The 27,845-nt window shown below is 42.1% G+C and overlaps 1 protein-coding gene across 11 annotated transcripts in view; it reads right to left on the bottom strand.

The window, feature by feature from the left end:
* The window catches only part of ARHGAP10 (Rho GTPase activating protein 10), a 364,968-nt gene that overhangs the window by 12,296 nt on the left and 324,827 nt on the right, over positions 1 to 27,845 (bottom strand). For all 11 annotated transcript variants that reach the window (XM_055276077.2, XM_055276078.2, XM_055276075.2 and 8 more), the window contains one exon: positions 13,468 to 13,627. In XM_055276077.2, the coding sequence (XP_055132052.1) occupies positions 13,468 to 13,627 (160 nt within the window). The remainder of the gene's footprint in view (positions 1 to 13,467; positions 13,628 to 27,845) is intronic.

Genomic DNA, 27,845 nt, shown 5'->3' with positions numbered 1-27,845 from the left:
AGTCTCTATGGAGATGAGGCAATAAGATGTGTGGACAACTGGAAGCCTGTGAAAGAAGGAGACCTGTGCAGCCAAACAAGGTTTGGGAACCAGCAGAGTAGCTGCTTGGATAGAGGAAACTTTTCAGAGGCTTGTCGGCCAGGAAGGATAAGGTGAGGCAAGTGAGTAAATATACTTAAGTCATGTAATGGGTTCACATCTAAAGGCAGTACACGTCAGATGATGCCACATTTCACAGTGTCTCCCAAAAGCAAACTGTCCATATTTTTTGGAAGGCCAAAAAAAAAAAATGTAAACGTGAGCTTCGTTATGTAACCATCTCCTACCTTCCAAACTTTGGGTACCTTTTTAATAAGAATCAAAAGATTTTTAAAATATTATTTAAAATGTAATACCTACATTTTCTTAAAAAACGGTAGAGGAAAGTATTAGTTTTAAAAGAGAATTTCTGATATTCTCTTTCCCTTATTTTATTTAAAACATTTTGAAGGAACACGAGGCATTTTAGAATGGCAGCCCATAAGCAAAGGACGAACAACTTTTCCTCAACCTGGGCCCCAAGACAGAACTGAGCCCTAAGGCATGTATCTCTCTCCTCTCTCTCTCCCTCTCAAAGAGTGGGCTTTACCCATCATAAAAGATCTGGGTTTTCTAAGCTCCAGGTTTCTCTCTTGAGGCATGTAGGTGTGACCTGGCCCAAGCTGCATCACCTTGTAGGAACTGGAACTCAGGGAACTGGCACAAGAAAACACTGATACTGTCATTGCTGTGATTAGTAGAGGCTGTTGGCTCTGACCACGAGTCACATGCCTTCTGCCAGCATCCCAGAAACGATGGTAGGCTAATTTGGTAGCTCGCAAGCAGGGTACAATTTCAGACTCTTCACAGTTCTTGACAATCATCCCTGGGAGAACTAAAACACCACGTCATTTTTTTGTACTATGTGGTTCAGGGGAGAGCCCCAGCTTTTTCCCAAAGAACACCTTTGGGAAAAAGATCAAAGGTGATTAGTGAAATAATAATTAAAAGCTCATTATGTGCTAGAACATAATGAAATATTTTGAGAGTCCTTTCCTACCATTTCCCAAATTTAAACATTTAAAAAATCTATTTATTGCCTTTTTTTCTTGTTGTCCCTTAACTACGGATTTTTGATTAGTAAGACTGGCATGAGCACAAACCACCAATTCTGTTTAATGCCAAGCTACTGACCAAGTACAAAAAAGTACCTAAGTGCCACAAGTTTCCTGAAAGCCAAATTGCAGTTTGCGAAAATGGAGGAACAAGTCAACTGTTCCTAAAAAGCTCAGAAACCACATTTACCAAGACAGAAATATGCAGAACTACTAATATCTGTTCGCTATCTTCCCAACTTAACACACTACGCTGCAAAAGGCTTCTCCTACAACAGGATTCCTCTCCATTTTCAGTATGGAAGGCCAACGTCACCCTCCCTCTTTCTCAAAGAAAGGGGACAAATAGAAACAAGAGTGTTTCACTAAAAGCACATGAAGATTTCAAATTGCTAACTTGGAAGCACGTTCCTGAAAATGCATAGATTGAAAGCCTACCTGACTGTCCTGAGGCCACAGAGGCATTTCTTGTGTTTAGGTGGGGTGGGTGGAAGAGCTGGGAAGACAGTAAGCAAGGAAAGAATATGCATTTGTGTAAAGGATGAGGAAACTCTCTTTTTTAAAAAGAGTCAACACTCTTGCTTGGAAACACGGGCCTGAATTTCGGGGAAAGACCTTGTAGCGTTCACGTGCAGCAGTGGGGCCAAACCCCAAAACGTGAAATTATGACAGTGCTGTATATGTGGTTACTTTACAAAGTGTATTTTTAGAAAATGGAACAGATCAGCAGTCCATGCTGCTTCTGATTCAAACTGTGATCCAATCGCCTCCAGTACCAGACTCTACGCTCCACGCATATTAAAAACATTCTGGCAGTGGCAGATCACAAACATTTCAGAAAGGGGGAAGGGAGCAGGGGCCTTAACTGTTGAAACTCGACACCAGCTGCACCGATCACCACAGAACTCCTGCATCTAACAAACATTTCTTGCATAATATAGACAGGTCAGGCTTTGGGCAGCACTAGAGATACAAGCCCCTGATTCCAGCCTGTATAAGCACTGAGTGCAATCTAAATTCAAAAGGGTAGAGTGAGGAGAATACGCATTAAGAAAAGAAATGAATGCTTATTTGAAGTGACTAAATCCCCCAAATACCAAGATATTTCACTACGGTTATACAATACGAGATCAAATCAGAAGTTTGCACTGCAATGAAAGATGCTAAACTCTCATTTGCCAGGTCTCTGAGCAGAAGCTAACACATTAGTGAAATGATCTTTCATGCCAGTCTGGGAAACATACAGCATAAGTCTAAAACAGCTGTCCTGGGCAAGAGTGTTTGAAAATGTTAATAACGACAGAAGGAAATATTGTAGATCTGTATATTATGGGAAAATCTCTGTTCAAATAAATGCCAGTTATTCCTTAAGTGCCAGGAGAGGGAGAACTCCACACGCAAGCACATTGTTTAGCTCCACATGAGCACACCGAGGGACAACAGCAGTGCAGAGAAACAAAGGCCTGTGACATGCAAGTCGCCATAACCCATGGAGTTGGGGGAGGAGGCCTTTGCTGCCCATCAGGAAGGTTCAGAGTAGACCCACTGGCTCATCATTTATGGTCTGAGGACTTCCTGTGACACCACCTGCTCTCCAGCCAAGTGAGTGGAGAATGCCCAATTAATAACCATAATACAGGCACTGAGAGCCATGTAGAGATCTGCCCAGGGTCCCTCAGAGGAAGAGTGGAGGGAACACCTAATAACCATGGGGATAGCCAGGAGGGCTTCCTGGAGGAGGCAGCATCTGTGTGGAGCTAATGCTGAAGCTGATGCTACCACAGTCAACATCGTCATCACCTCCCCACACCCAGGCTCACGCGAGGCACAACTGTGCAATCTAGCCCTGTGCTAGACGCAACATGCAGGCACTAGTTCACTTATTCCCAACCACCTTATTATTCCACATGACATATGAGAAGACCATCCCAGAAAGGTGAAAGCAACTTACTCAAAGTCATGTTTCTAGTGAACCCTGTTTTGACAAGATAGCACAGATCTCAGACCCTCAAGTCCTTTTCAGTGACTAGAACGGAATATGGAAAGAATGGTGAGAGAGATGCAAGTACCGGGATATTCAGGAGGCACGATCATAACCTAAAGGCAAAGAAAGGCCATTGAAGGATTCTACGCATGGAAATTACAAATGCCTAAGACTCTGCCATTCTGCAGAGAGACCTGGGTGCCAGAGCTGGCACTGCCATTGCTGGCTGAGTGCCAGCTTGCAGTTTCTTCCTCCCCTAGGCTTGTTCCTCTTTTTGTCAGTAACTAGAGGCTATGCTGAGGAGGAAGCGAATGACTTACGAGTGCCCCCCAGAGGCTGGCCCACAGTTGCCATCATTAGCCTGCACTTAGCGTCATCCACAACTGAAACTTGGCTGAGCAACCTAAACTCCCTCAGCTAACGTGAAGAGAGTCATGACTCATCGGCTGGGTCACTGTGGGGTTTAAATGAGATGATAGGCGTAAAGCACTGAAGCATAGTAAGCAGTCAATAAAGGAAGCCCTCACTACTATTACATACTTCTGGGTCAGATCTTACCTCTGATTTCTAGGGTTATATCATCACTAACCATTTAATTTACCAAAAGACAGCAAATCAGCTATGCAAAGGGAAAAAAGTATGACTATATTAAGTAGATGTCATCATTTAAAAAATCTAAAGTTGCTTATAGAAACATAGCATCCTGGATTTGAGCTTGGAACAGAGAAAGAACATTATTGGAAAGACTGGTGAAGTCCATACGAAGTCTGTGGTTTAGTTAACAGTACTGTATCAACACTAATTTCATTAGTTTTTAACAAAGGACCACAGTTTGGTTTAGTTAACAGTACTGTATCAACACTGTTTGGTTTAGTTAACAGTACTGTATCAACACTAATTTCATTAGTTTTTAACAAAGGACCACAGTCCTGTAAGATGCTAAGAGCCAGAGGTGGAGTGGGGGCGGGAAGTGAAGTGGGGAAGTGAAGGGTCTACGGAAGCTCTGTAGTATCTTTCCAACTTTTCTGCGTACCTTAAACTATTCCAAAATGAACATTTATTTTAAATGATACATTATAAAAAGAACAACCCCACATAGGTTTTTCAGTCACTGAAACACTAAAAGCCTTCTGAAATCATAAAAAAACATTTGAGGGCATCCAAAACCCGTAGGGAAAATGTCTGGTTGGTTTAATGACAAGAAAAGATGTGTGAAACTTACACTTAAAATCACTTGCACTCTCCATCTATCACCACAGTGGTTAACTGCACTTCCTGAAGCTGGGTTTTAAGAAAGGTGGGCCCTTCCAAACAGACTTGTTTTGATTACTGATTAGCTCGAGATCAGCAAACTTATTCTGTAAAGGGCCAGAGAGTAAATACTTCAAGCTTGGCAGGCCTTCTGCAACTCCTCAATTCTGCTATCACTGTCAGTCAAGAAGCAGCCATAGACAAAACGTAAACAACTAAGTGTAGCTATGTTCCAATAAAACTTTATAAAGACAGGTGGCAGTGGGCCACAGTTTGCTCACCCCTGGATTAAATGGACCAGATAAGAAGTCTGGGAGGGACATGGGGGTTGGGGGAGATGAAGGCAATTCGGATGGAGAATCCCCTCCATCTTCACTGGTTTTGTGGTGCGGGGCTCCCTTGTTCGTGCCTGGGGCTGACCCACACATACCCAGCGCTTTCCTGCAGCAGCAGCCCTCTTCAACTGTACAAGATCACCTCTCAAGCAGTAGGGAGCCAGTCAATACATGAAGCCAGCACGTAAAAGCAGTAACTTGTTCACCTTTGAGAACAAATATCTTTATTTTGTTGTTCCCCCGAGACGGAGTCTTGCTCTGTCACTCAGGCTGGAGTGCAGTGGCGCAATCTTGGCTCATTGCACCCTCCGCCTTCCAGGTTCAAGCAATTCTCGTGCTTTGCCTCCCGAGTAGCTGGGATTACAGGTGCATACCACCATGCCAGGCTAATTTTTGTATTTTCAGTAGAAATAGGGTTTCACCATGTTGGCCAGGCTGGTCTTGAACTCCTGAACTCAAGTGATCTGCCTGCCTCAGTCTCCCAAAGTGCTGGGATTACAGGCGTGAGCCACCATGCCCAGCTGAGAGCAAATATCTTTTGCAGGAGGTAGGTGGTCAGGGAGAGGAGGAAGGGCACTGCAGGAAATCCCTCAAGCCCCATGAAGGAAGGCCTGCCACGTTTAACACTCAGTCCTCAGCCTGTGCGATCCTGAGGCTCCTACATGGATTTCCTCCTTTAACAAGAAAGGACATCACCATCTAATCATCTGACAAAGTTCACTCCCAAAGTCCACTCTCTTATAGCAAAAGTTCTTGGTTTTGCTATAAGAGAACAGGCGCAGAATTACATCTCTGACCGCTCTTCCACTCAATGAGTTCTCCTTGAATCCTACCTTCCTTCCAGATGATCACTGTGGAATCAGGTAAGAGGGCTGAACTTTAGCTTGCTAGCTGAACAGAAAAGGATCTGTAACTTCATTTCAGAAAATTAGGGGGCATTCGAGGTCTGAAGGTTACAGTCCTGCAGAGTTGCTGACAGGAATGTTTCGACCAGCTGCCACCCAATGTGAAGGCTGAACATCTTTCAACAGGGCCAAGCACAGCTCTAAAGGGACACAGATACTCCACTCAGAAAAATCCACCAATTACTTACAAAGAGATTTATGGGTTACTTGTTGTAATGGGTGAGCTACCTGGGTATACGGCTCAGAATAAGTTATAAATGTGGTTGGGTCTCAGTAGGTTCCCCGTGCTTTGATCATGTGATAGCCAAGGTCTATTCTCAGAGGCTGTGACAAAGCAGATCCCCAAAGCAAGAGGCTAGGAGAGGAGCCCCAGCTGAGTCCTCCGGGAATAAATACAGTAACTGCTAAAAACAACACAACTTCAGGTCAACATCTAGAGCTTCTCCAAGGCTAGAAAGGTTCTCTCTCTGAGCTAGTCAGTGAGGAGATTATGTAACTGATGAACCAGGAAGTCGGGGTCAAGTTAAACTAAGAATATTAAATTACATTCTCAGAGGAAAGGAAAATCCCAGCAGGTGGCTGCCTGGAGCTCTCAGGGGAGCAGTGATTGGGTTTTATTACATGTGGTATCTGGAAACCTCACCCCGGCCCAGAGGGGCAGATGTTCTTACTCCCCTTTTACAGATAATCTTGCTAAGCCTTGGTTTGCTTAAATCACTTATATAAAAGATCTTCAAGGTTGTAAGAAAAAGAACGTGGATGCAAAGCCAGGCCTGTTTGAAATCAGTGACTTACCAATGTAAACGGTCTCAAACTTATGGAGAGAGCCCGTGAGGTCCTTACCTTATTTAGATATTGAGACACAGCCAATTTATGAATAGCAAATAATAAATTACAACAATGGCATCAAGTAAGAAAATCTTTAACAACAAAAACCAGTTAAACTAAAAACCAAAAATGACTGATGCAAGACTTAATTGTTTTTAAGTCTTAAGCAGTGGAAAAGCTACTACGAAATTCAGACACGTCTTTATTTTGGGAAGTCATCTTTTCATGGTAGGGCTTTAAAGTTACATGGACTATCAACATTCTGACTTAAAAATAAAACCTCCAAATTTCAGCACCTGCAGCTACAGCACAGCAAAGGAAGACACGAATTAGGCCACACACAAGTGCCAAGTACACAACGCAGATACCAAAAATACCCCAGCAAGCCACAATGGATGTGTATTGAAGCATGCAAGGGGCCAGGCAGTAGGCATAGCATAATTTCTATACAAAGTTGGAGAGAAGAAATTCAAGGAAACACACAGGACAAAAGTTGTACCCCCAGATTGAACGTGAATAGACAATGTGATGGTACATGGCCAAGTATACAGGCCTTGAGAATCATTTCTGAAGCTGAAGGGAGACAACTAAATATCATATTACTCATAAAAAGATTATGGATGCTGCCTGGTTGCACAGATCAAATTTCCAAGTCTCTCAAGCTCCGCTGTGGGGGAGAAGGCCCTCCTGCCTGCATCTCAGCCAAGGTGTTAGATGATGAATGCGCACCAACCAGATTCAAGTGTTTATTCACCATAGATAATTATAAACCACAGCCACATGACTTAATGTAAGGTCAGTGCTCCCTCTTCAAACCAAGGGCACTGACCAATTAACAGCCATGGCTGTTTCACTGGGTTTCAGAATCAGGGCAGGGTGGAGAATACCTACAATTCAAACAATGTCCCCATATGCAACTGCACAATTTCAATTTCTACAGTAAAACAAGTCACTGGGCAGACACATGAGGGGTCAAACTCACCTGTCCTTTACTGCTTGTGTGTCTTGGGCCAATTTTCCTATGTCCTTTGTGCCTTCCAATCTTTTTAAAAATGAAGAGATATCTACCGCACTGAGTTGATGCAAGCATTAAGATGAAATGCCATCTACGAAATAGCTGAAACAAAGTCTGGTGGCCCATAATACTAAATGCTCCATGGTCTCTCAGCCTGGAAGTGCCAAGAGGGTATCTAATACTTTCTCTGCAGCCTCAACCACCAACCTCTGCTAAAGCAAAAGGTTCTACTCCCTCAAATCCCCAGACCCCCAAGAGGTAGGGGAAGGAGTTAACCTCTGTGCAGAATTTAACAGGCCGCTGTGGGCTCATAGCAAGGCAGCATGCTCCTCCTGTTCATTTGGCCCCTGTTCTTCCTTAGATTTGAGCTCCCTTAGACCTCCACTATCTAAGTGACCCTGCTGTTTACTTAGGTATGGTAACAGGTACTGGCTGCCAATTCATTCTTCACAGTACCCAGAATCAGAGACCACATCCTTCCACAAGAAGGCACTAGGCTCTATTAGAGATCTCAGTGTAACCCACTGCATTCTGTAACCAGGGCCCAGATACAAGTAAACAGAGTAAAGCTGCTAATCTTATTAGGAAATCATCCCCCTACTAACCAATAAAGATGCAGGAAGTTTTTGCAATGGGAAGTTCATTCCTTTAGGTTACTTATCACCCTCTCCTGACCTGAAATTTACAGAGCTTCCCACTTCTTATTACAAAAGCAGTATATGTTCATTTTGGTCAAGTTAGCCAAAAAAAAAAAAAAAAAGCAAATGTGCAAAAAAGCATTTTTAAAAGATAAATCTATTTTTTTTTTAAATAATCAGATTAAGATACCAACTTCTAGGGTGAACGGAGTGCCCTGGCACTCAAGGAGTGCTGGGGTTGAGGAAGCCCTCTCTGAAGGAGGAGAGAGAGGGAGGAAGGAAAGACAGAGAGAGAGGAAGGGAGGAAGTGAAGACAGGGTTCGCCAGTGACTCCCACCTTGTAATTTCTCAGTAGGCGCCAGACTTCACAGAAATCTATTAAAAGTGATCTAAAATGATTATTTTTCTGAACTTCAGGCAAATCATTCACGGTTTACTGTGGTATACTAAGCCACAAATCATATTTAAGGGGGGTTACTCTGGTATCTCCAGCAAAATTTATTGACTTCCTGAAAAGCAATCATGGAACCAACAGTCAAGTAATTCGAAATGCCAAGCAGTTGTCTCTGAGAAACCCCCATTCATTTGCCCAATTTAAAGGAAACAAGTGATTGCATTGACAAGAATAAAAATGGTTACCAGTGAGTGCACACAAAGTGTATGATGACATGCACAAGGCTGTATATGGGAATAGGAAGGTGTTAGCTAGTGATTTTAAATAACTGACATCAAGTCTGAGTAGGCACAAATCTCAGTGGCACAACGACAGCTTGAGGCACTAGCTGGGATAGACGCTTTAGGGATATCTTAACATTCAGGATAAACAAAGCCAAGCCTCTCGGTGGGCGGGAGAGGGGAATCTACTGCCCTCCTGGCCTGCCAGGGCACACAGTGAGATGCATCTCAGGGTGCCGGCACCCCCAGCTGGAGTGAGCTATTCTGAGACCATGCCATCTTGAATTTGAGAATGTGCCAGCAGAAAAAGAGGTGTTCCTTTTCATTTGAAATCTGTAGAGGAAGCAGATAGCAATGCCTGATATTTCTTAAAAGAGATTTTCTTTTGTGGCAGGGAATCTAAAAGGATTACTTGTCAAGGACCCGGCTCCATCAATTACAATAGAAGAAAACCTGTTTAGCGAAAATTACTTTATTGTGGGGAAAAAATGACTTCGGAACATTTGAAATACCTTGACCTATGATGCAATGTCCTCCAAGGAGACTGAGCTAGCAATTCTTAACTGGCAATGCAGTCACCCATCACCTTACTGAGGGTACAGGTAAGTAAGAGCTACAGATTGATTGACTGCAATGAATAATACCCACAAGTCATGAACATCAGCAGAAATCCAAGGAATCCAATTCTGCTGCATTGTTTTCTACCTATCAGAGGCAATAGCTACACCACCTATGTCAGAACCACAGCTGCTGTAAGTTTTTCTCTGCAAACTGCTTTCCAGTGGACAAGATTTTAGCATTTTTGTTCAACAGATCTACTGAGGTCCTATGTGATCCACATACATTTGGACTCCATTCCTTAGGACCTGAGACCACAGTAAAGGCATTGCCTCCTATTAAGAGCCCAGAGTAGAGTTTCAATGACTCCATAGCAACTTTGGTTAACAGGGATCTTAATGAGCATTTACTTAGAACCTATGATGTTTAATACCATACAGCTGGTATGCAGAGATAAAGGGGGAAAAGACAAGAAGAGAACATACAATGAGAACTTATAAATGCTAAGGAAACAAAACACAGTAACGAGCAAATGGTAAGATTAATTGTGTGGAATTCCTAGAGGAAGAGTTTGTAATCTTTATAAGAAAGAAGATGAATCAGCCGGGCACGGTGGCTCACACCTGTAATACCAGCACTTTGGGAGGCCGAGGTGGGTGGATCACGAGGTCAGGAGATCGAGACCATCCTGGCTAACACAGTGAAACCCCGTCTCTACTAAAAACACAAAAAATTAGCCAGGCATGGTGGCGGGTGCCTGTAGACCCAGCCACTCGGGAGGCTGAGGCAGGAGAATAGCGTGAACCCGGGAGGCGGAGCTTGCAGTGAGCTGAGATCACACCACTGCACTCCAGCCTGGGCAACAGAGCAAGACTCCATCATAAAAAAAAAAAAAAAAAAAAGATGATGACTAAGAAACCAAATGTAGTAGCCTAAGAGACATTCAGTAACACAGAGAAAGAAATGAGATTTCCAAAAGGCAGCATTTTTATAAATACATAATTAAAATAAGAAATTAAATGTTCACTAATAATTACATCAATATCACAAAAAAGTTCAAAGAATATATGATCCAATTCCTATCATTAAGAATGTTATGGCCGGGCACGGTAGCTCATGCCTGTAATCCCAGCATTTTGAAAAGCCAAGGTGGGCGGATCACTTGAGGTCAGGAGTTTGAAACCAGCCTCACCAACATGGGGAAACCCCATCTCTACCAAAAATACGAAAAGTAGCCAATGCGGTGGCACGTGCCTGTAATCCCAGCTACTGGGGAGGCTGAGGCACGAGAATCACTTGAACCCAGGAAGCGGAGTTTGCGGTGAGCTGAGATCATGCCACTGCCCTCCAGCCTGGGTGATGGAGTGAGACTCAGTCTTCCCCACCCTCCCACCGCCACCCCCACGCCGCCCCCCGAAAAAAAAACAATTTTATGATCTAGCTTGGGGTAAGGGAAAGATTAGATAGGTAGAAACATGTATTCCACATAAATATCAAATAATACTAAAAGGCAAACATTAAACAACACTCAAAGGCAACTTGAATTTCTTAGTGCCAAATAATGAGTATCAGCAAATACTGACAAGGGATCTCTTTAGAGGCTCCCTGTAGATTAGAGCATGGGGAAGACTTCCTGGAGGTGAAGATTAAATTAGACTGTTAAGATAGGTCAGGATTGGCTTGCGCAAAAAAACAGGACAGATATTTGAGGCAAAGAGAACCAAAGCATGTGGGAAGCACACACCGGCTACTGGGAGGACAGCAACGCACGGCCCTAGAAGAGTGTTTTTTAAATAAAAGAGGTGGCGCAATCACTTATCCTAATTACACTCCTCAGAGAAGCAGCTTATACTCAGCACAGCCCTGGAAGGAGGCGAGGAGCAGGAGATGGTCTTCTATATCACGTCACCTGGGAACTCCTTAGAAAGGCAAGCTCTCAGGCCCCTTTTCAGACCTACAGAATCCTCAGCTCTGGGGTGGGGCCAGCAGTGTGGGTCTCAGTGAGACCTACAGGGGGTTCTGGTGCATGCTCAAGTCCAAGAGGCACTCATCTATATACAAACTTCCTAACACAATGACAAATCTGGACTGACACACACTCATCAGTAAATCCTTTAAAAGATACATAAGAAACATTTTAGTATATACTTCAGAGAAACATAGATGTATTCCATCCATGGCACAGAAAAAAAAAAAAAATCAAGTTTCTGAAGTAGAAGAAAGTCTCCATTAAAGAAAAAAAAAAAAATCTCCTTTCCAGGCTTGCTTCATCTACTCCCCCCAACCCCCTTTTTGGCCTCTCAAGGTTGGAGTGCTTTTCATGACATTTTAAAATGTGTATGAATAGGAAGCTGGGGAATTCACTCCTCATTTGATTTATGACCAAAAATATCAAGCCCTTCTTGTTTCAGGCATGGACGTGTTGTGAATTGAGTGCTGGCTGTACCGTGGCTCATAATGTCAGTTTTCTGCAGAACTACTACGGAAGAAAGATGACTGCTTAACCTGCACTCCACTGCCTGTGATATTCACTTATTGAAAGGTATAATTAGAGATCTGGTTTTCACTAAAACATACACACGCGCTAAATTCCACCTCGAGTGTAACCAGGATTATAGATTCTGGGTGCCTAGGTAACTACTGTTATTGTTGCTTGTAGTACTACGGTGAAACAGAATTTTTATTGTGGAAAAGGAACAGTAAAGGTGACAAGCATACCTGAGTAATGTAGGATTTAAATCCACAATCCTCAGCATAAAAAATATGCACAGATGAAAACACTGGCATGAAAAATCTCATCTGGAGAATGTGTTTCCATACTTGGAGTCTCAGTTAGATTTTCAAAGTCTTCAGGTCACCCCCAAATTTTGGCATACCAAATGTCTCCCAGCCTCTCTTAATACTTAATAAATTCATAATCATTTCATGTGAATCCAGCAGTAACTATAAAAAGCCAAGTAATCTAAGGAACACTTTCCAGTCCATTTAAAGTCCCAAGAATGCCCAGCTACAGTCAGATGACACCATTATCTATAATTTATTTTAAGCAACTTTGGCTTCAACAAAATTTTTTGAAGACTCTTTGGATGGGCTGGGCATGGTGGCTCACACCTATAATACCAGCACTATGGGAGGATGGATCACTTGAGGTCAGGAGTTTGAGACCAGCCTGGCCAACATGGTGAAACCCGTCTCTACTAAAACTACAAAAATTAGCTGGCTGTGGTGGCGGACACCTGTAATCTCAGCTACTTGGGAGGCTGAGGCAGGAGAATAACTTAAACCCAGGAGGCGGAGGTTGCAGTGAACCAAGATGGTACCACCGCACTCCACCCTGGGCAACAAAAGCAAAACTCCATCTTTAAAAAAAAAAAAAAAAAGATTCTCTGGATGAATTATAAATGTATTTTTAGATAAAATTTGATTGACTAATCAAGTATTGCCTTGTAATTATTAGTGGAGTTTTCTCTTCTCTGAGCACTTGTTTGAAACGTGACGCCCTTTTGGATTCCACATCACCACCATCCTGCCTTTACTCCACAGCCTTGGTCAACACAGCCAGACAAGCCCTCACAGATTCAAGGTACTTTATTTGTATTATTTGTCCTAATATACTTGAGCTGATCTGCACATGCCTGGAACTAAACCAAACTGAGAAGATAAAATCAAATATGTCAACCATCAAGTCTCAACTCTGCAGGATGCTATGGAGCAAAACAGAGCAGAATGCTAGCATAATGCTCTCAGAAATTCGTGTAAGTAAAATATCATTCTATAGACAGTTTCAAGAGTCTGTCCATCAGCATGCATTCTCACATCTCTAAAGTTTGCATAACTAGTGGGGAAACATCTTGGGTGGGACTGTAACAAATTTCCTTTGCAGAATCCAAAACTGCCCAGGAATTGAACTTAGACCAGATTTGACATAGCATCCATCTACCCCTTCCATACTAGAAACACAGAGAGTATTCAAGAAGGGCTCTGTTTTAAGGACCCTTCTCCCTTTGGTGGCCCTTCTGATAAGAGAACAAGGGCTCCTAGATCTAATGGCTTCAGCACCTACGGGTCACTGCTCACAGAAACTTCAAAATGAACAAAGTCATGGCTTCCTCCCTTCAGCACCCAACAGAAGCATGGTTACTTACATAGTGGATGCCCAGTCTCCAAAGCTCCCTCCATCTGCCAGAAGGTGGTTTTTGTCTGGTCCCGGAGGCCCAGGGATAGCTGCAGTCACGGGAGATGGGGAGGAAAGTGAGTCCAGACTGCTGGTAGGGGTGTCCTCCTTGGAAGGGTAAGGATTGTCACCTAGGAGGGAAAAAAAGCATCGAATATCAAAAAATACCCGGAGAAGAAAAAACTCCACTAATAATTATATGGCCTTACTTGATTAGTCAATCAAATGATAAAATTACATTTACAGTTCAGCCTGACAGTATCTGGGTGTCCTGTCTTTACATTTTTTTTAATCAAAGATGCTTAAAATAAACCACAGATAATACACAATGAGGAATGTTTTCCCTACAAGAAAACACAATGATCAAAATCAGATAATGGAAGATAAAAGGCATAATGGCGGCCACAATGACTTCCTCACTATACGGAGTCCAGGTATAAACCAATGAAATCACGAATAGCTCCAAGCAGCACACCAGCCCTGTGGGATCCAACCTCTTCCTTTCTGGTCACCTATTGGTTCTTTAAGTCATTCTCAGTTGCCATTTAGTGCATAATAAATTAGACAATTCTAAAAGGGACTTGTCTTCTGAGCTGGTATCTTGGATTATAATTTCTAATAGCCCAACATTAAAATTCCATACATAGACACACTTCCATTTCCCTTTGGACATCAGGGAGGCTACTACAAGAGAGTTAGGCTTTGGTGCTAATACCACAGGATGAATTTAATACCAAAGCTAAATTTTTTTTTAAATGAGTTGCACAATTTATGCATTCACAGGGGACCATTTTATTACTATGTTTAGTATAATATCATTTGTATACATTGTGGGCTTGGGTAGAAAATGCAGAAGACAGAAAAGAGAGCTCACAAGAGCAGTTATTTCCCTCTATTAGTCTTCTGGCTTTCACGGTCCTCCCAGCTACCATAAAATGCACCTGATCTGCACCCATCAAGGCTTGGCCCTTTGGCCTAATCCTCAGTCCCCATTAAATTTTAACTGCTCCAGGCAACCCTGCAGAGGCAGCAATGTTCTATAAAGATGGCACTGACTTGGCCTTGATTTTATAGGCGATGGTCCTAAACTGCCATGGAAGCAAATGTGACACACACAGAGGTCCATAACCCCAGCCCCCAACAGCTTGTAGCTGATTAAAGCTTCACGTTTCCTCACTCCCAGGTCCTAGAAACAAAGCAAGCAAGAACGCCAGCAACAGCAAGGACCTTGCTCTCAAAAAACATCTCAGATGGATTTTTTTTTTTTTTTTTTTTTTTTTTTTGAGATGGAGTTTCACTCTTGTTGCCCAGGCTGGAGTGCAATGGCGCGATCTCGGCTCACCGCAACCTCCGCCTCCCAGGTTCAAGCAATTCTCCTGCCTCAGCCTCCCGTGTAGCTGGGATTACAGGCATGCACCACCACGCCCGGCTAATTTTCTATTTTTAGTAGAGACGGGGATTCTCCATGTTGAGGCTGGTCTCGAACTCCTGACCTCAGGTGATCCGCCTGCCTCAGCCTCCCGAAGTGCTGGGATTATGGGCGTGAGCCACCGTACCTGGCCAGATGGATTTCAAATTCTCCTAAAAATGAAGCATAAGAGAAATTCCAGGTTCTGATTAAGCTAGCTCCCCAGACTAATCTTGAAAACTGATGGTACAAAATAATTATTACTGACTCCTGACCCAGCTTACAATTAAGGGTTAAGAGAGAAAATCTCAGAAATGGAGATCTAGAACAACTGAATCCAGACAAGCAGGAATTAGAGATGGTGGTGATGGCTGGAAGAGGGAATTGTTTATGGCAGGTACTGAGGGGGACACCTGGAGGACACTGTGCAAAAGATTCTGTTAAGGAAGAGGTTTCTGTATAAGTGCTGCACACTAACCAACTGCACCACTGAAAACTCCAAGGAAGAGTTTTCTGAGCTCTTTCTTTCATAAGTGTGTTCCCGGGGAGGGTGGGGGAGATGGCTGAGCAAGAGATGAACCATATCTCCACAGGGCAGTTCTTCTCCTTGTCCTGAGTCTATTTATAAAGTCTAGAAGACTCTATGACTGCTCTTTCAGTGAAGCCACTTTTTCCACAGTGCTTCACCACAAAAACGTTCAGCTAATTGGAGAAATTCAGCTCCAACAGAAGGGCCAATTTTCAGGCAAATGGACCAAAACCCACAGACCGCTGCTATGATTTCCTTTTAATGTATTTTCTTTCTGGGATCTATCCACTTTGGAACAAAGACCACGTCATCCCCTGTGCCCAGCGAGCTCAACTCCATCCAGTTCTTCTCTGCGAAAGAGCCCAAGTGCCGCGAGGGGCTGGCCTCCAGCTTTCCCCAGCCCCTCCTTGTGTCTTTCATTCATCATGAGCAATGACTCCCCTCAAAATTAAGAGAATCTCAAATGGAACCCCAGCACGGAGTCCAGAGTAAACCTGAACATTGACCTGGCATGACGGGTGCCCTCAGTGCTCAGCTAGACGTAGCAAACTGTCATCAGTTCTGAAAGCAGGACAGGATCACCTTCACAGCAAGTCAGACGCCAGCAGCTCCCTGGCTGCAGGAGGCTGGACGCAGGCCTTCAGTCCTCCCTGGGCTGTGTGCCCTGATGGCCGGGCAAGGCATGACATGGCAGAAACAGCAAAGGAGAGTCTGGGACTGGTTTATTCCCTGACTTACACCTACCGAGAGAAACCTGTCAATGAGAAGCAACTTTGGGGAACTGGAGACCAGGGGTTTAATGTTACTTTTGAAAGATGCCTGAAATGTTTTTACAACCAGATACAGCAGATCATTTACACTGCCTCTAATCCTTTTCCCAAGCAGTCTGACAAAGCACAAATTGTCATTCAACATATTAAATCACATTCTATTAAGAGAGTTCTCTCTTCCTTCCTGCCAAACAGTGGCAATCTGAACCCTCAAGTGAAAATAATATTGGTAGAAGGGAATGTTGACATAGGCTGATCAAAGGAAAAGACACCTCACCCTACTTTCCAAGTGTATACAGTTCCTTCCTCCTTCACTGTTCAGGAATGAGCTTACCTACTTGAGAGAATGACTGAATTTGAGGGAGAATAAATTATCAGGTACACAAACGTTAAATACTCACAACCATTTCTGAAACTTTAGTTCACCAAAAATCAAATTAGCATTTTTTAACTAGTATGAAAATAATAAAACTTAAGAAATACTCTATGTTCAACAACTTCTGGAATGAATACCCATATATATATATATATATATGAAAAAATGCATATACATTTCTCCTTATATTTTTCATACATATCTATACATCTTTCATATATATCTATACATCTAAACTATCTAAATATATATATATATATATATATATTAGAGATAGGGTCTCCCTATGTTGCCCAGCTTGGTCTACGGACTTCTAGGTTCAAGTGATTCTCCTATCTTGACTTCTTTTTTAACTTCTCTGTGACTCAATTTTTATTTTTTATTTTTTTATTATTATACTTTAGGTTTTAGGGTACATGTGCACAATGTGCAGGTTTCTTACATATGTATCCATGTGCCGTGTTGGTTTGCTGCACCCATTAACTCGTCATTTAGCATTAGGTATATCTCCTAATGCTGTCCCTCCCCCCTCCCCCCACCCCACAACAGTCCCCAGAGTGTGATGTACCCCCCTTCCTGTGTCCATGTGTTCTCACTATTCAATTCCCACCTATGAGTGAGAACATGTGGTGTTTGGTTTTTTGTCCTTGCGATAGTTTACTGAGAATGATGTTTTCCAGTTTCATCCATGTCCCTACAAAGGACATGAACTCATCATTTTTTATGGCTGCATAGTATTCCATGGTGTATATCTGCCACATTTTCTTAATCCAGTCTATCATTGTTGGACATTTGGGTTGGTTCCAACTCTTTGCTATTGTGAATAGTGCCGCAATAAACATACGTGTGCATGTGTCTTTATAGCAGCATGATTTATAGTCCTTTGGGTATATACCCAGTAATGGGATGGCTGGGTCAAATGGTATTTCTAGTTCTAGATCCCTGAGGAATCGCCATACTGACTTCCACAATGGTTGAACTAGTTTACAGTCCCACCAACAGTGTACAAGTGTTCCTATTTCACCACATCCTCTCCAGCACCTGTTGTTTCCTGCCTTTTTAATGATGGCCATTCTAACTGGTGTGAGATGGTATCTTATTGTGGTTTTGATTTGCATTTCTCTGATGGCCAGTGATGATGAGCATTTTTTCATGTGTTTTTTGGCTGCATAAATGTCTTCTTTTGAGAAGTGTCTGTTCATGTCCTTTGCCCACTTTTTGATGGGGTTGTTTTTTTCTTGTAAATTTGTTGGAGTTCATTGTAGATTCTGGATATTAGCCCTTTATCAGATGAGTAGGTTGCAAAAATTTTCTCCCATTCTGTAGGTTGCCTGTTCACTCTGAGGGTAGTTTCTTTTGCTGTGCAGAAGCTCTTTAGTTTAATTAGATCCCATTGGTCAATTTTGGCTTTTGTTGCCACTGCTTTTGGTGTTTTAGACATGAAGTCCTTGCCCACGCCTATGTCCTGAATGGTATTGCCTAGGCTTTCTTCTAGGGTTTTTATGGTTTTAGGTCTAACACGTGAGTCTTTAATCCATCTTGAATTAATTTTTGTATAAGGTGTAAGGAAGGGATCTAGTTTCAGCTTTCCACATATGGCTAGCCAGTTTTCCCAGCACCATTTATTAAATAGGGAATCCTTTCCCCATTGCTTGTTTTTGTCAGGTTTGTCAAAGATCAGATAGTTGTAGATATGCAGCATTATTTCTGAGGGCTCTGTTCTGTTCCATTGATCTATGTCTCTGTTGTGGTACCAGTACCATGCTGTTTTGGTTACTGTAGCCTTGTAGTATAGTTTGAAGTCAGGTAGTGTGATGCCTCCAGCTTTGTTCTTTTGGCTTAGGATTGACTTGGTGATGCGGGCTCCTTTTTGGTTCCATATGAACTTTAAAGTAGTTTTTTCCAATTCTGTGAAGAAAGTCATTGGTAGCTTGATGGGGATGGCATTGAATCTATAAACTACCTTGGGCAGCATGGCCATTTTCACGATATTGATTCTTCCTACCCATGAGCATAGAATGTTCTTCCATTTGTTTGTATCCTCTTTTATTTCATTGAGCAGTGGTTTGTAGTTCTCCTTGAAGAGGTCCTTCACATCCCTTGTAAGTTGGATTCCTAGGTATTTTATTCTTTTTGAAGCAATTGTGAATGGGAGTTCACTCATGATTTGGCTATTTGTCTGTGATTGGTGTACAAGAATGCTTGTGATTTTTGTACATTGATTTTGTATCCTGAGACTTTGCTGAAGTTGCTTATCAGCTTAAGGAGATTTTGGGCTGAGACAATGGAGTTTTCTAGATATACAATCATGTCATCTGCAAACAGGGACAATTTGACTTCCTCTTTTCCTAATTATATACCCTTTATTTCCTTCTCCTGCCTGATTGCCCTGGCCAGAACTTCCAGCACTATGTTGAATAGGAGTGGTGACAGAAGGCATCCCTCTCTTGTGCCAGTTTTCAAAGGGAATGCTTCCAGTTTTTGCCCATTCAGTATGATATTGGCTGTGGGTTTGTCATAGATAGCTCTTATTATTTTGAGATACGTCCCATCAATACCTAATTTATTGAGTTTTTAGCATGAAGGGTTGTTGAATTTTGTCAAAGGCCTTTTCTGCATCTATTGAGATAATCATGTGGTTTTTGTCTTTGGTTCTGTTTATATGCTGGATTACATTTATTGATTTGCATGTGTTGAACAAGCCTTGCATCCCAGGGATGAAACCCACTTGATCATGGTGTATAAGCTTTTTGATGTGCTGCTGGATTCGGTTTGCCAGTATTTTATTGAAGATTTTTGCATCAATGTTCATCAAGGATATTGGTCTGAAATTCTCTTTTTTGTTTATGTCTCTGCCAGGCTTTGGTATCAGGATGATGCTGGCCTCATAAAATGTGTTACAGAGGATTCCCTCTTTTTCTATTGATTGGAATAGTTTCAGAAGGAATGGTACCAGCTCCTCCTTGTACCTCTGGTAGAATTCGGCTGTGAATCCATCTGGTCCTGGACTCTTTTTGGTTGGTAAGCTATTGATTATTGCCACAATTTCAGAGCCTGTTATTGGTCTATTCAGAGATTCAACTTCTTCCTGGTTTAGTCTTGGGAGGGTGTATTTGTCGAGGAATGTATCCATTTCTTCTAGATTTTCTAGTTTATTTGCATAGAGGTGTTTGTAGTATTCTCTGATGGTGGATTGTATTTCTGTGGGATCGGTGGTGATAACCCCTTTTTCATTTTTTATTGCATCTATTTGATTCTTCTCTGTTTTCTTCCTTATTAATCTTGCTAGCAGTCTATCAATTTTGTTGATCTTTTCAAAAAACCAGCTCCTGGATTCATTAATTTTTTTGAAGGGTTTTTTGTGTCTCTATTTCCTTCAGTTCTGCTCTGATTTTAGTTATCTCTAGCCTTCTGCTAGCTTTTGAATGTGTTTGCTGTTGCTTTTCTAGTTCTTTTAATTGTGATGTTAGGGTGTCAATTTTGGATCTTTCCTGCTTTCTCTTGTGGGCATTTAGTGCTATCAGTTTCCCTCTACATACTGCTTTGAATGTGTCCCAGTGATTCTGGTATGTTATGTCTTTGTTCTCGTTGGTTTCAAAGAACATCTTTATTTCTGGCTTCATTTTGTTATGTACCCAGTAGTCATTCAGGAGCAGGTTGTTCAGTTTCCATGTAGTTGAGCGGTTTTGAGTGAGTTTCTTAATCCTGAGTTCTAGTTTGATTGCACTGTGGTCTGAGAGACAGTCTGTTATGATTTCTGTTCTTTTACATTTGCTGAGGAGAGCTTTACTTCCAACTATGTGGTCAATTTTGGAATAGGTGTGGTGCTGAAAAAAATGTATATTCTGTTGATTTGGGGTGGAGAGTTCTGTAGATGTCTATTAGGTCCACTTTGTGCAGAGCTGAGTTCAATTCCTGGATATCCTTGTTAACTTTCTGTCTTGTTGATCTGTCTAATGTTGACAGTGGGGTGTTAAAAATCTCCCATTATTATTGTGTGGGAGTTTAAGTCCCTTTGTAGGTCACTCAGGACTTGCTTTATGAATCTGGGTGCTCCTGGGTTGGGTGCATATATATTTAGGATAGTTAGCTCTTCTTGTTGAATTGATCCCTTTACCATTATGTAATGGCCTTCTTTGTCTCTTTTGATCTTTGTTGGTTTAAAGTCTATTTTATCAGAGACTAGGATTGCAACCCCTGCCTTTTTTTGTTTTCCATTTGCTTGGTAGATCTTCCTCCATCCCTTTATTTTGAGTCTATGTGCGTCTCTGCACGTGAGATGGGTTTCCTGAATACAGCACACTGATGGGTCTTGACTCCTTATCCAGTTTGCCAGTCTGTGTCTTTTAATTGGAGCATTTAGCCCATTTACATTTAAAGTTAATATTGTTATGTGTGAATTTGATCCTGTAATTATGATGTTAGTTGGTTATTTTGCTCATTAGTTGATCCAGTTTCTTCCTAGCCTTGATGGTCTTTATAATTTGGCATGTTTTTGCAGTGGCTGGTACCGGTTTTTCCTTTCCATGTTTAGTGCTTCCTTCAGGAGCTCTTTTAGGGCAGGCCTGGTGGTGACAAAATCACTCAGCATTTGCTTGTCTGTAAAGTATTTTATTTCTCCTTCACTTATGAAGCTTAGTTTGGTTGGATATGAAATTCTGGGTTGAAAATTCTTTTCTTTAAGAATGTTGAATATCGGCCCCCACTCTCTTCTGGCTTGTAGAGTTTCTGCCGAGAGATCAGCTGTTAGTCTGACGGGCTTCCCTTTGTGAGTAACCCGACCTTTCTCTCTGGCTGCCCTTAACATTTTTTCCTTCATTTCAACTTTGGTGAATCTGACAATTATGTGTCTTGGAGTTGCTCTTCTCGAGGAGTATCTTTGTGGCGTTCTCTGTATTTCCTGAATCTGAATGTTGGCCTGCCTTGCTAGACTGGGGAAGTTCTCCTGGATAATATCTTGCAGAGTGTTTTCCAACTTGGTTCCATTCTCCCTGTCATTTTCAGGTACACCCATCGGACGTAGGTTTCGTCTTTTCACATAGTCCCAAATTTCTTGGAGGCTTTGTTCATTTCTTTTTATTCTTTTTTCTCTAAACTTCCCTTCTCACTTCATTTATTTCATCTTCCATCACTGATACCCTCTCTTCCAGTCGATCACATCGGCTCCCAAGGCTTCTGCAATCTTCATGTAGTTCTCGAAACTTGGCTTTCAGCTCCATCAGCTCCTTTAAGCCCTTCTCTCCATTGGTTATTCTAGTTACCCATTTGTCTAATTTTTTTTCAAAGTTTTTAACTTTTTTGCTATTGTTTTGAATTTCCTCCTGTAGCTCAGAGTAGTTTGATCGTCTGAAGCCTTCTTCTCTCAACTCGTCAAAGTCATTCTCCGTCCAGCTTTGTTCCGTTGCTGGTAAGGAACTGTGTTCCTTTGGAGGAGGAGAGGTGCTCTGCTTTTTAGAGTTTCCAGTTTTTCTGCTCTGTTTTTTCCCCATCTTTGTGGTTTTATCTACTTTTGGTCTTTGATGATGGTGATGTACAGATGGGTTTTTGGTGTGGATGTCCTTTCTGTTTGTTAGTTTTCCTTCTACCAGACAGGACCCTCAGCTGCAGGTTTGTTGGAGTTTGCTAGAGGTCCACTCCAGACCCTGTTTGGCTGAGTGTCAGCAGCAGTGGCTGCAGAACAGTGGATTTTTGTGAGACCACAAATTCAGCTGTCTGATAGTTCCTCTGGAAGGTACCTGGCCGAGTGATGTGTCAGTCTGTCCCTACTTGGGGGTGCCTCCCAGTTAGGCTGCTCGGGGGTCAGGGACCCACTTAGGAGGCAGTCTGTCCATTCTCAGATATCCAGCTGCGTGCTGGGAGAACCACTACTCTCTTCAAAGCTGTCAGACAGGGACATTTAAAAGTCTGCAGAGGTTCCTGCTGATTTTTTGTTTGTCTGTGCCCTGCCCCCAGAGGTGGAGCCTACAGAGGCAGGCAGGCTTCCTTGAGCTGTGGTGGGCTCCACCCAGTTCGAGCTTCCTGGCTGCTTTGTTTACCTAAGCAAGCCTGGGCAATGGTGGGTACCCCTCCCCCAGCCTCGCTGCCGCCTTGCAGTTTTATCTCAGATTGCTGTGCTAGCAATCAGCGAGATTCCGTGGGCATAGGACCCTCCAAGCCAGGTGCGGGACACAATCTCCTGGTGTGCCGTTTTCCAGGCCCATTGGAAAAGCACAGTATTAGGGTGGGACTGACCCGATTTTCCAGGTGCCGTCTATTACCCCTTTCTTTGACTAGGAAAGGGAACTCCCTGACCCCTTGCGCTTCCCGAGTGAGGCAATGACTTGCCCTGCTTTGGCTCACACACAGTGTGCTGCACCAACTGTCCTGCACCCACTGTTTGGCACTCCCTAGTGAGATGAACCCGGTACCTCAAACGGAAATGCAGAAATCACCCGTCTTCTGTGCCGCTCACGCTGGGAGCTGCAGACCGGAGCTGTTCCTATTCGGCCATCTTGGCTCCTCCCTCTCCTATCTTGACTTCTCAAAGTGTTGGGATTACAAGTATGAGCCACTACCCCTGGCTGGGAATAAAGATTTCAAATCCCACGAAGCTAACTTAAAATTGAGAATTAAAGTCAGATACACTCATTACTTTTCACCTATCATTTCTTCTGAGTGATCACACAATCTCTTCCCTTAGGTGTTACCCTTTAACAGGCATCTACAAACAGACAAATCACCTGTGGGTAAAAAGGTTGTTCCAATGAGTGAACAAAAATGGTACCAAAGGATTTATGAACAGACTCTAAGACACTCACTGGAAAATGAACTACCACCGATTAGAAGAGAAAGTAACTTCCTTGCAGCATCCACAGATTTAACTCCCACAGGGTACTTGCCAAACCCCTCCTCTCCTGATTCTTTTCTCCTTTCTCACAGCTGTCTGCAGCCATCAATTTTGCATTTCACCATCATATACTGGTTTTATAACCTGGTTTTAGGTGCCCATTTCCCTTGTACGTTTTGTCAGGGTGGAGACCACATCTTGGTCTTGGGAAGCCTTACAGAACACAAAGCAGTACCAGGCAATCTAGGAATCATCAGAAAGTATGGCAGGCTCGCTGCCACAAGAAATAGCATAAGCATGGAGAGCCACTGCCTCTACAAATTGAGAAGGGAAAAAAAATTTGAAGACCCCAACATATTCTTACAAAATCTGCACAAGTTTTGGATTCTCATCCTCTCCCATTTCGAGCCACAAGCACCTCTAATCCACTTTATTCACCCAACTAGCATTTACTGAGCTTCTCCTTATGTACAAAGGCACACCGTAGATGCTGAATTATACAGGTAGACAAGCAGTCCCTAACCCAAAGATGCCCAGAGTATAATGCAGAAAACAGGCAAAGACAAATAAAGTGGTGTTTGCTGTAATATGGTTATGTCAAGGAGCTTTGAGACCCAGAAAAAGGAGTTTTCAAAGTTACCAGTGTTAGGAGCGAAAGACAGGTGGGAGTGCAGCGACGGGAATAGGAAGAAATTATTGCCAGCTTCAAGGAAAAAGCCTCTGGTAGAGAAAATATCAAAACTGAAAGAAAAGAAACAGGAGAACATGTGGCCATTTTCAGAGCCACAGTAGTTGGATTTTGTTGGAGAACAGGGTCAAAGGCAGAAAGCAGGTACATGAAGTAGGGTAAAGAACTTTGTATCTAATGTAAAGGCATATGAATTTACTCTACAGACACCGGGAAGGTATTGCAGGGATTCAGGGATTAAGCAGGGAAGTGATACGACCTGGAGAACAGCTTCAAAAGATATTCAGTTATGACAGTCATTAGAACTCAGTGAACAAAGGTGAAGGGTAAGAGAGAAACTTAAGATGAGCCTCAGGTTCATGGCTTAGGAACTGGGTGTATGGTAGAATCATTAACTGAAATAGGGAATAAAAAAACAAGGAGCATATTGGATGAGGGAGATAATAAGACCAGTTGTAGGCATATTGGGTTTGGGGTGTCAATAAAAAATCCACGTGACAGTATCTAAGGGAGAGTTGGTTATACAACCCTAGAACTCAGAAGAGAAGCCTGAGATAGTTTTATTGATCTGAAAGTCACGCACAGAGAGTTGAAGTCACAGCACTGGATGGAGAGAATAAGGAAGAAGATGCGGAAAAGTAAAAGAACCTTAAGGGATCTTCCGGCCAAGAGAGCTGGCTTTTCTTTAAAGCAGTATTATTGTTTTTGTTGTTGTTTTGTTGTTTTAAATACAACACAGTGTTCTTTTGCAAATATTTAGGATTCCTGAACATCAATTCTCAAAAAAACTAACCACAATTGGTCAAGAGGACATGTCTTTGGTGATAGCTACTATATGTCACTTAGTCTGATATTTTATGAGCCTGAGCACATGTACAAGTGCTTTATTTTCAGGACAAACTAAAATAATCTTCAAAGATTGGCAGAACATTAGACCAAGAGGAGAAACAAGAGCTTGATAATTCTACCATTTCTAATAATTTAGAGGATGTTCATATCTTATTTTAATCTATTGATAAGCTTTTACTTCAGGTAGTTTAACTTTTTTTGTTCTGATGATGACAAACTATTCTCTTCATTCATTTTCTGGTCATGTCACTTGAACAGAACTGCTTTTGGATTGTTGGAAGGAATAAAGCTTCAGGCTTCCCTCCCATTTCATTCATTTCTTCTTTGTCTCCTCTCAGATATATTTCCTAACAGTTAAGTCAGAGATAGTTCCCCCCTGAAATCCCTTCCCTGCTGTTCTTCCACGTAGCTGAAGATTTTTTGGGCATGGTATAAAATCACAGACAGTTTCTGTTATTCCTCACAGATGGACCATCCCCATAGCAGCAAAGCTATCCCATGCTCCTCATTCTTAAACATCTGACTTATGTATTAGCAGGAGTAAGGAAGAAAAGGAGAAGACAGAAAAGAGGAAAGAAAAACGCATAAAAAGCAAAGATCTAATATATGAGTTGAATTTAATTTAAACAAACCTCACAGTCATCCACTTGGCTAGCTGGGGGACAGCTGAAACCTACTTTGGTATACAAATACTCTTCCTGTCAGGTCAGAATAAACTTAGATACTTCTAATTACCAAGTAGTTAATAGGATCAAAAGAAAGTTTTGCTGAGAACAAAGTAACTGCAATTATAACACAGAAACACTTTTATGATAAAGTTCATTCAGAAAATGTTCAGCCAAGATGGAATATTAAGAAGAAACCTACCTCTCCCTCACACATACACCAAATAACCCTCCAATCTTTTTTAATAAATAAAAATATATAACTGCCCTGATAAACTTGTTACACATTTCTGTGGAACAGGAACAAAAAAGAAACATCCAGAGGGACCACTAGCCAAAGGTTTATGGTTCCAAGACCAACCGAAACCAACAGAACCACCTAGACATTTAAACCCTGCAGGGTTCTGGCCAGGCGCTGTGACTCATGTCTGTAATCCCAGTACTTTGGGAGGCCAAGGCAGGTGGATCACCTGAGGTCAGGAGTTCGAGACCAGCCTAGCCAACACGGCAAAACCCAGTCTCTACTAGAAATACAAGAAATAGCCAGGTGTGGTGGTGCACGCCTGTAATCCCAACTACTCAGGAGGTTGAGACAGGAGAATCGCTTGAACCCAGGAGGTGGAAGTTGCAGTGAGCTGAGATCACATGACTGCACCCCAGCCTGGGCAACAGAGCAATACTCTGTCTCAAAACAAAACAAAAAAAAACTGTAGGGTTCCTTGCATCTATAATAATATACCAAACATGGGGCAGAGGGGCTACACCCAGGCTCTTCATGTGGAAATAGGGACTGGGAGAAGCTCTCCACCCTAGATGGAGGCCAAGAACCTATAAGCAAGTTCCCCACTTGCCTGGGGGATGATTTGGCCTATCCCAAGGACAAGAACATTGTGCTGGCAATAACAGCACCTGGCTCTGAACCAGCACCTAGGTGACCCCAGTGGAGGCAATAGCCAGAGAGCAAAAAGAAAGGGGAGAAGATGGATCCGACACACTCTAACCATGCATACACACAAAAAAATCCTCCTTCACCATGGACTTGTAAACTAGAACTTCTAAAAACAAAAAGAAAACTAAGACAGCAAACTCAATGAATAAGAAAACTCAGAGATTTAGAGATTTGTAACACAGAGAATAGAAGTGAAATTGCCAAAAACCAGATCCCAGAAAAAGAAACAAATTGAGACGAGGAAATATTTAAATAATAACCAAAGTCTCAAAATTAAAGAAACATCAAAGACCTCAAATATAAAGGACTGAGAGTGCCAAACGGAGGAGTAAGGAAAATCCTGCACATAAGACATATTATTTTAACATTTAAGAATATCAAATACAAAGAAAAAAACAACTGTACGGAAAAAGCAGATCATATAAAATGAAAAAGAATCAGATTGACATCAGACTTCTCAACAGCAATGTTAAATGCAGAAGGAAATTGAAGTAGTATCCTAGGCCAGGTGCGGTGGCTCACACCTGTAATCTCAGCACTTTGGGAGGTAGAGGTGGGCAGATCACTGGAGGTCCATAATTCGAGATCAACCTGGCCAACATAGTGAAATCCCATCTCTACTAAAAATACACAGAAAAAAAAATTAGCCAGGCATGGTGGTGGGTGCCTGTAATCCTAGCTACTCAGGAGGCTGAAGCATGAGAATTGCCTGAACCCAGCAGGTGGGAGTTGCAGTGAGCTGAGATCACGGCACTGCACTCCAGTCTAGGCTACAGAGTGAGACTCTATCTCAAAAAAAACAAAAAAATTGAAGTAGTATTCTTAAAGTATTAAAGAAAAAAATTTGAGCAGAGAATTATATATTCAAACTGCCTTCAAATGTGAGGGCATAATAAAACTATTATCAGATATAAAAATCCCCAAAGGATGGCCACACAAAGAACTATACTGATAACACTCTTAGAGAAATTCCCTAAGTATTTAAATAAAAAAAGCAATATAAGATGTTCAGCTAACTTGATCATGTCCATTATTGTCTTTTAAAAAATCTAAGACAAAAGAAAAGGAAAAGAACATAACTAAAATAATCCGGAACTGAAATTCTGGAAAATACCAACATGGTGGGGGTGGGTAGATCAGAGGGAGTTAACAGCCCATTAAATTATTTGTCTTACTGGAAGTGGGGAGAGAAATATAGTTTAAGAAAGTAACAGAGAAATAACACTAAGTTTCAAAACAAAGGCACCACTTCAGTAACAAAAAAAACTATCATTTTAAAAAGCAGAAGA

This window comes from Symphalangus syndactylus, chromosome 4, assembly GCF_028878055.3.
Source record: "Symphalangus syndactylus isolate Jambi chromosome 4, NHGRI_mSymSyn1-v2.1_pri, whole genome shotgun sequence".
Lineage (NCBI taxonomy): Eukaryota > Metazoa > Chordata > Mammalia > Primates > Hylobatidae > Symphalangus > Symphalangus syndactylus.
This window is presented reverse-complemented; position numbering and strand designations above follow the sequence as displayed.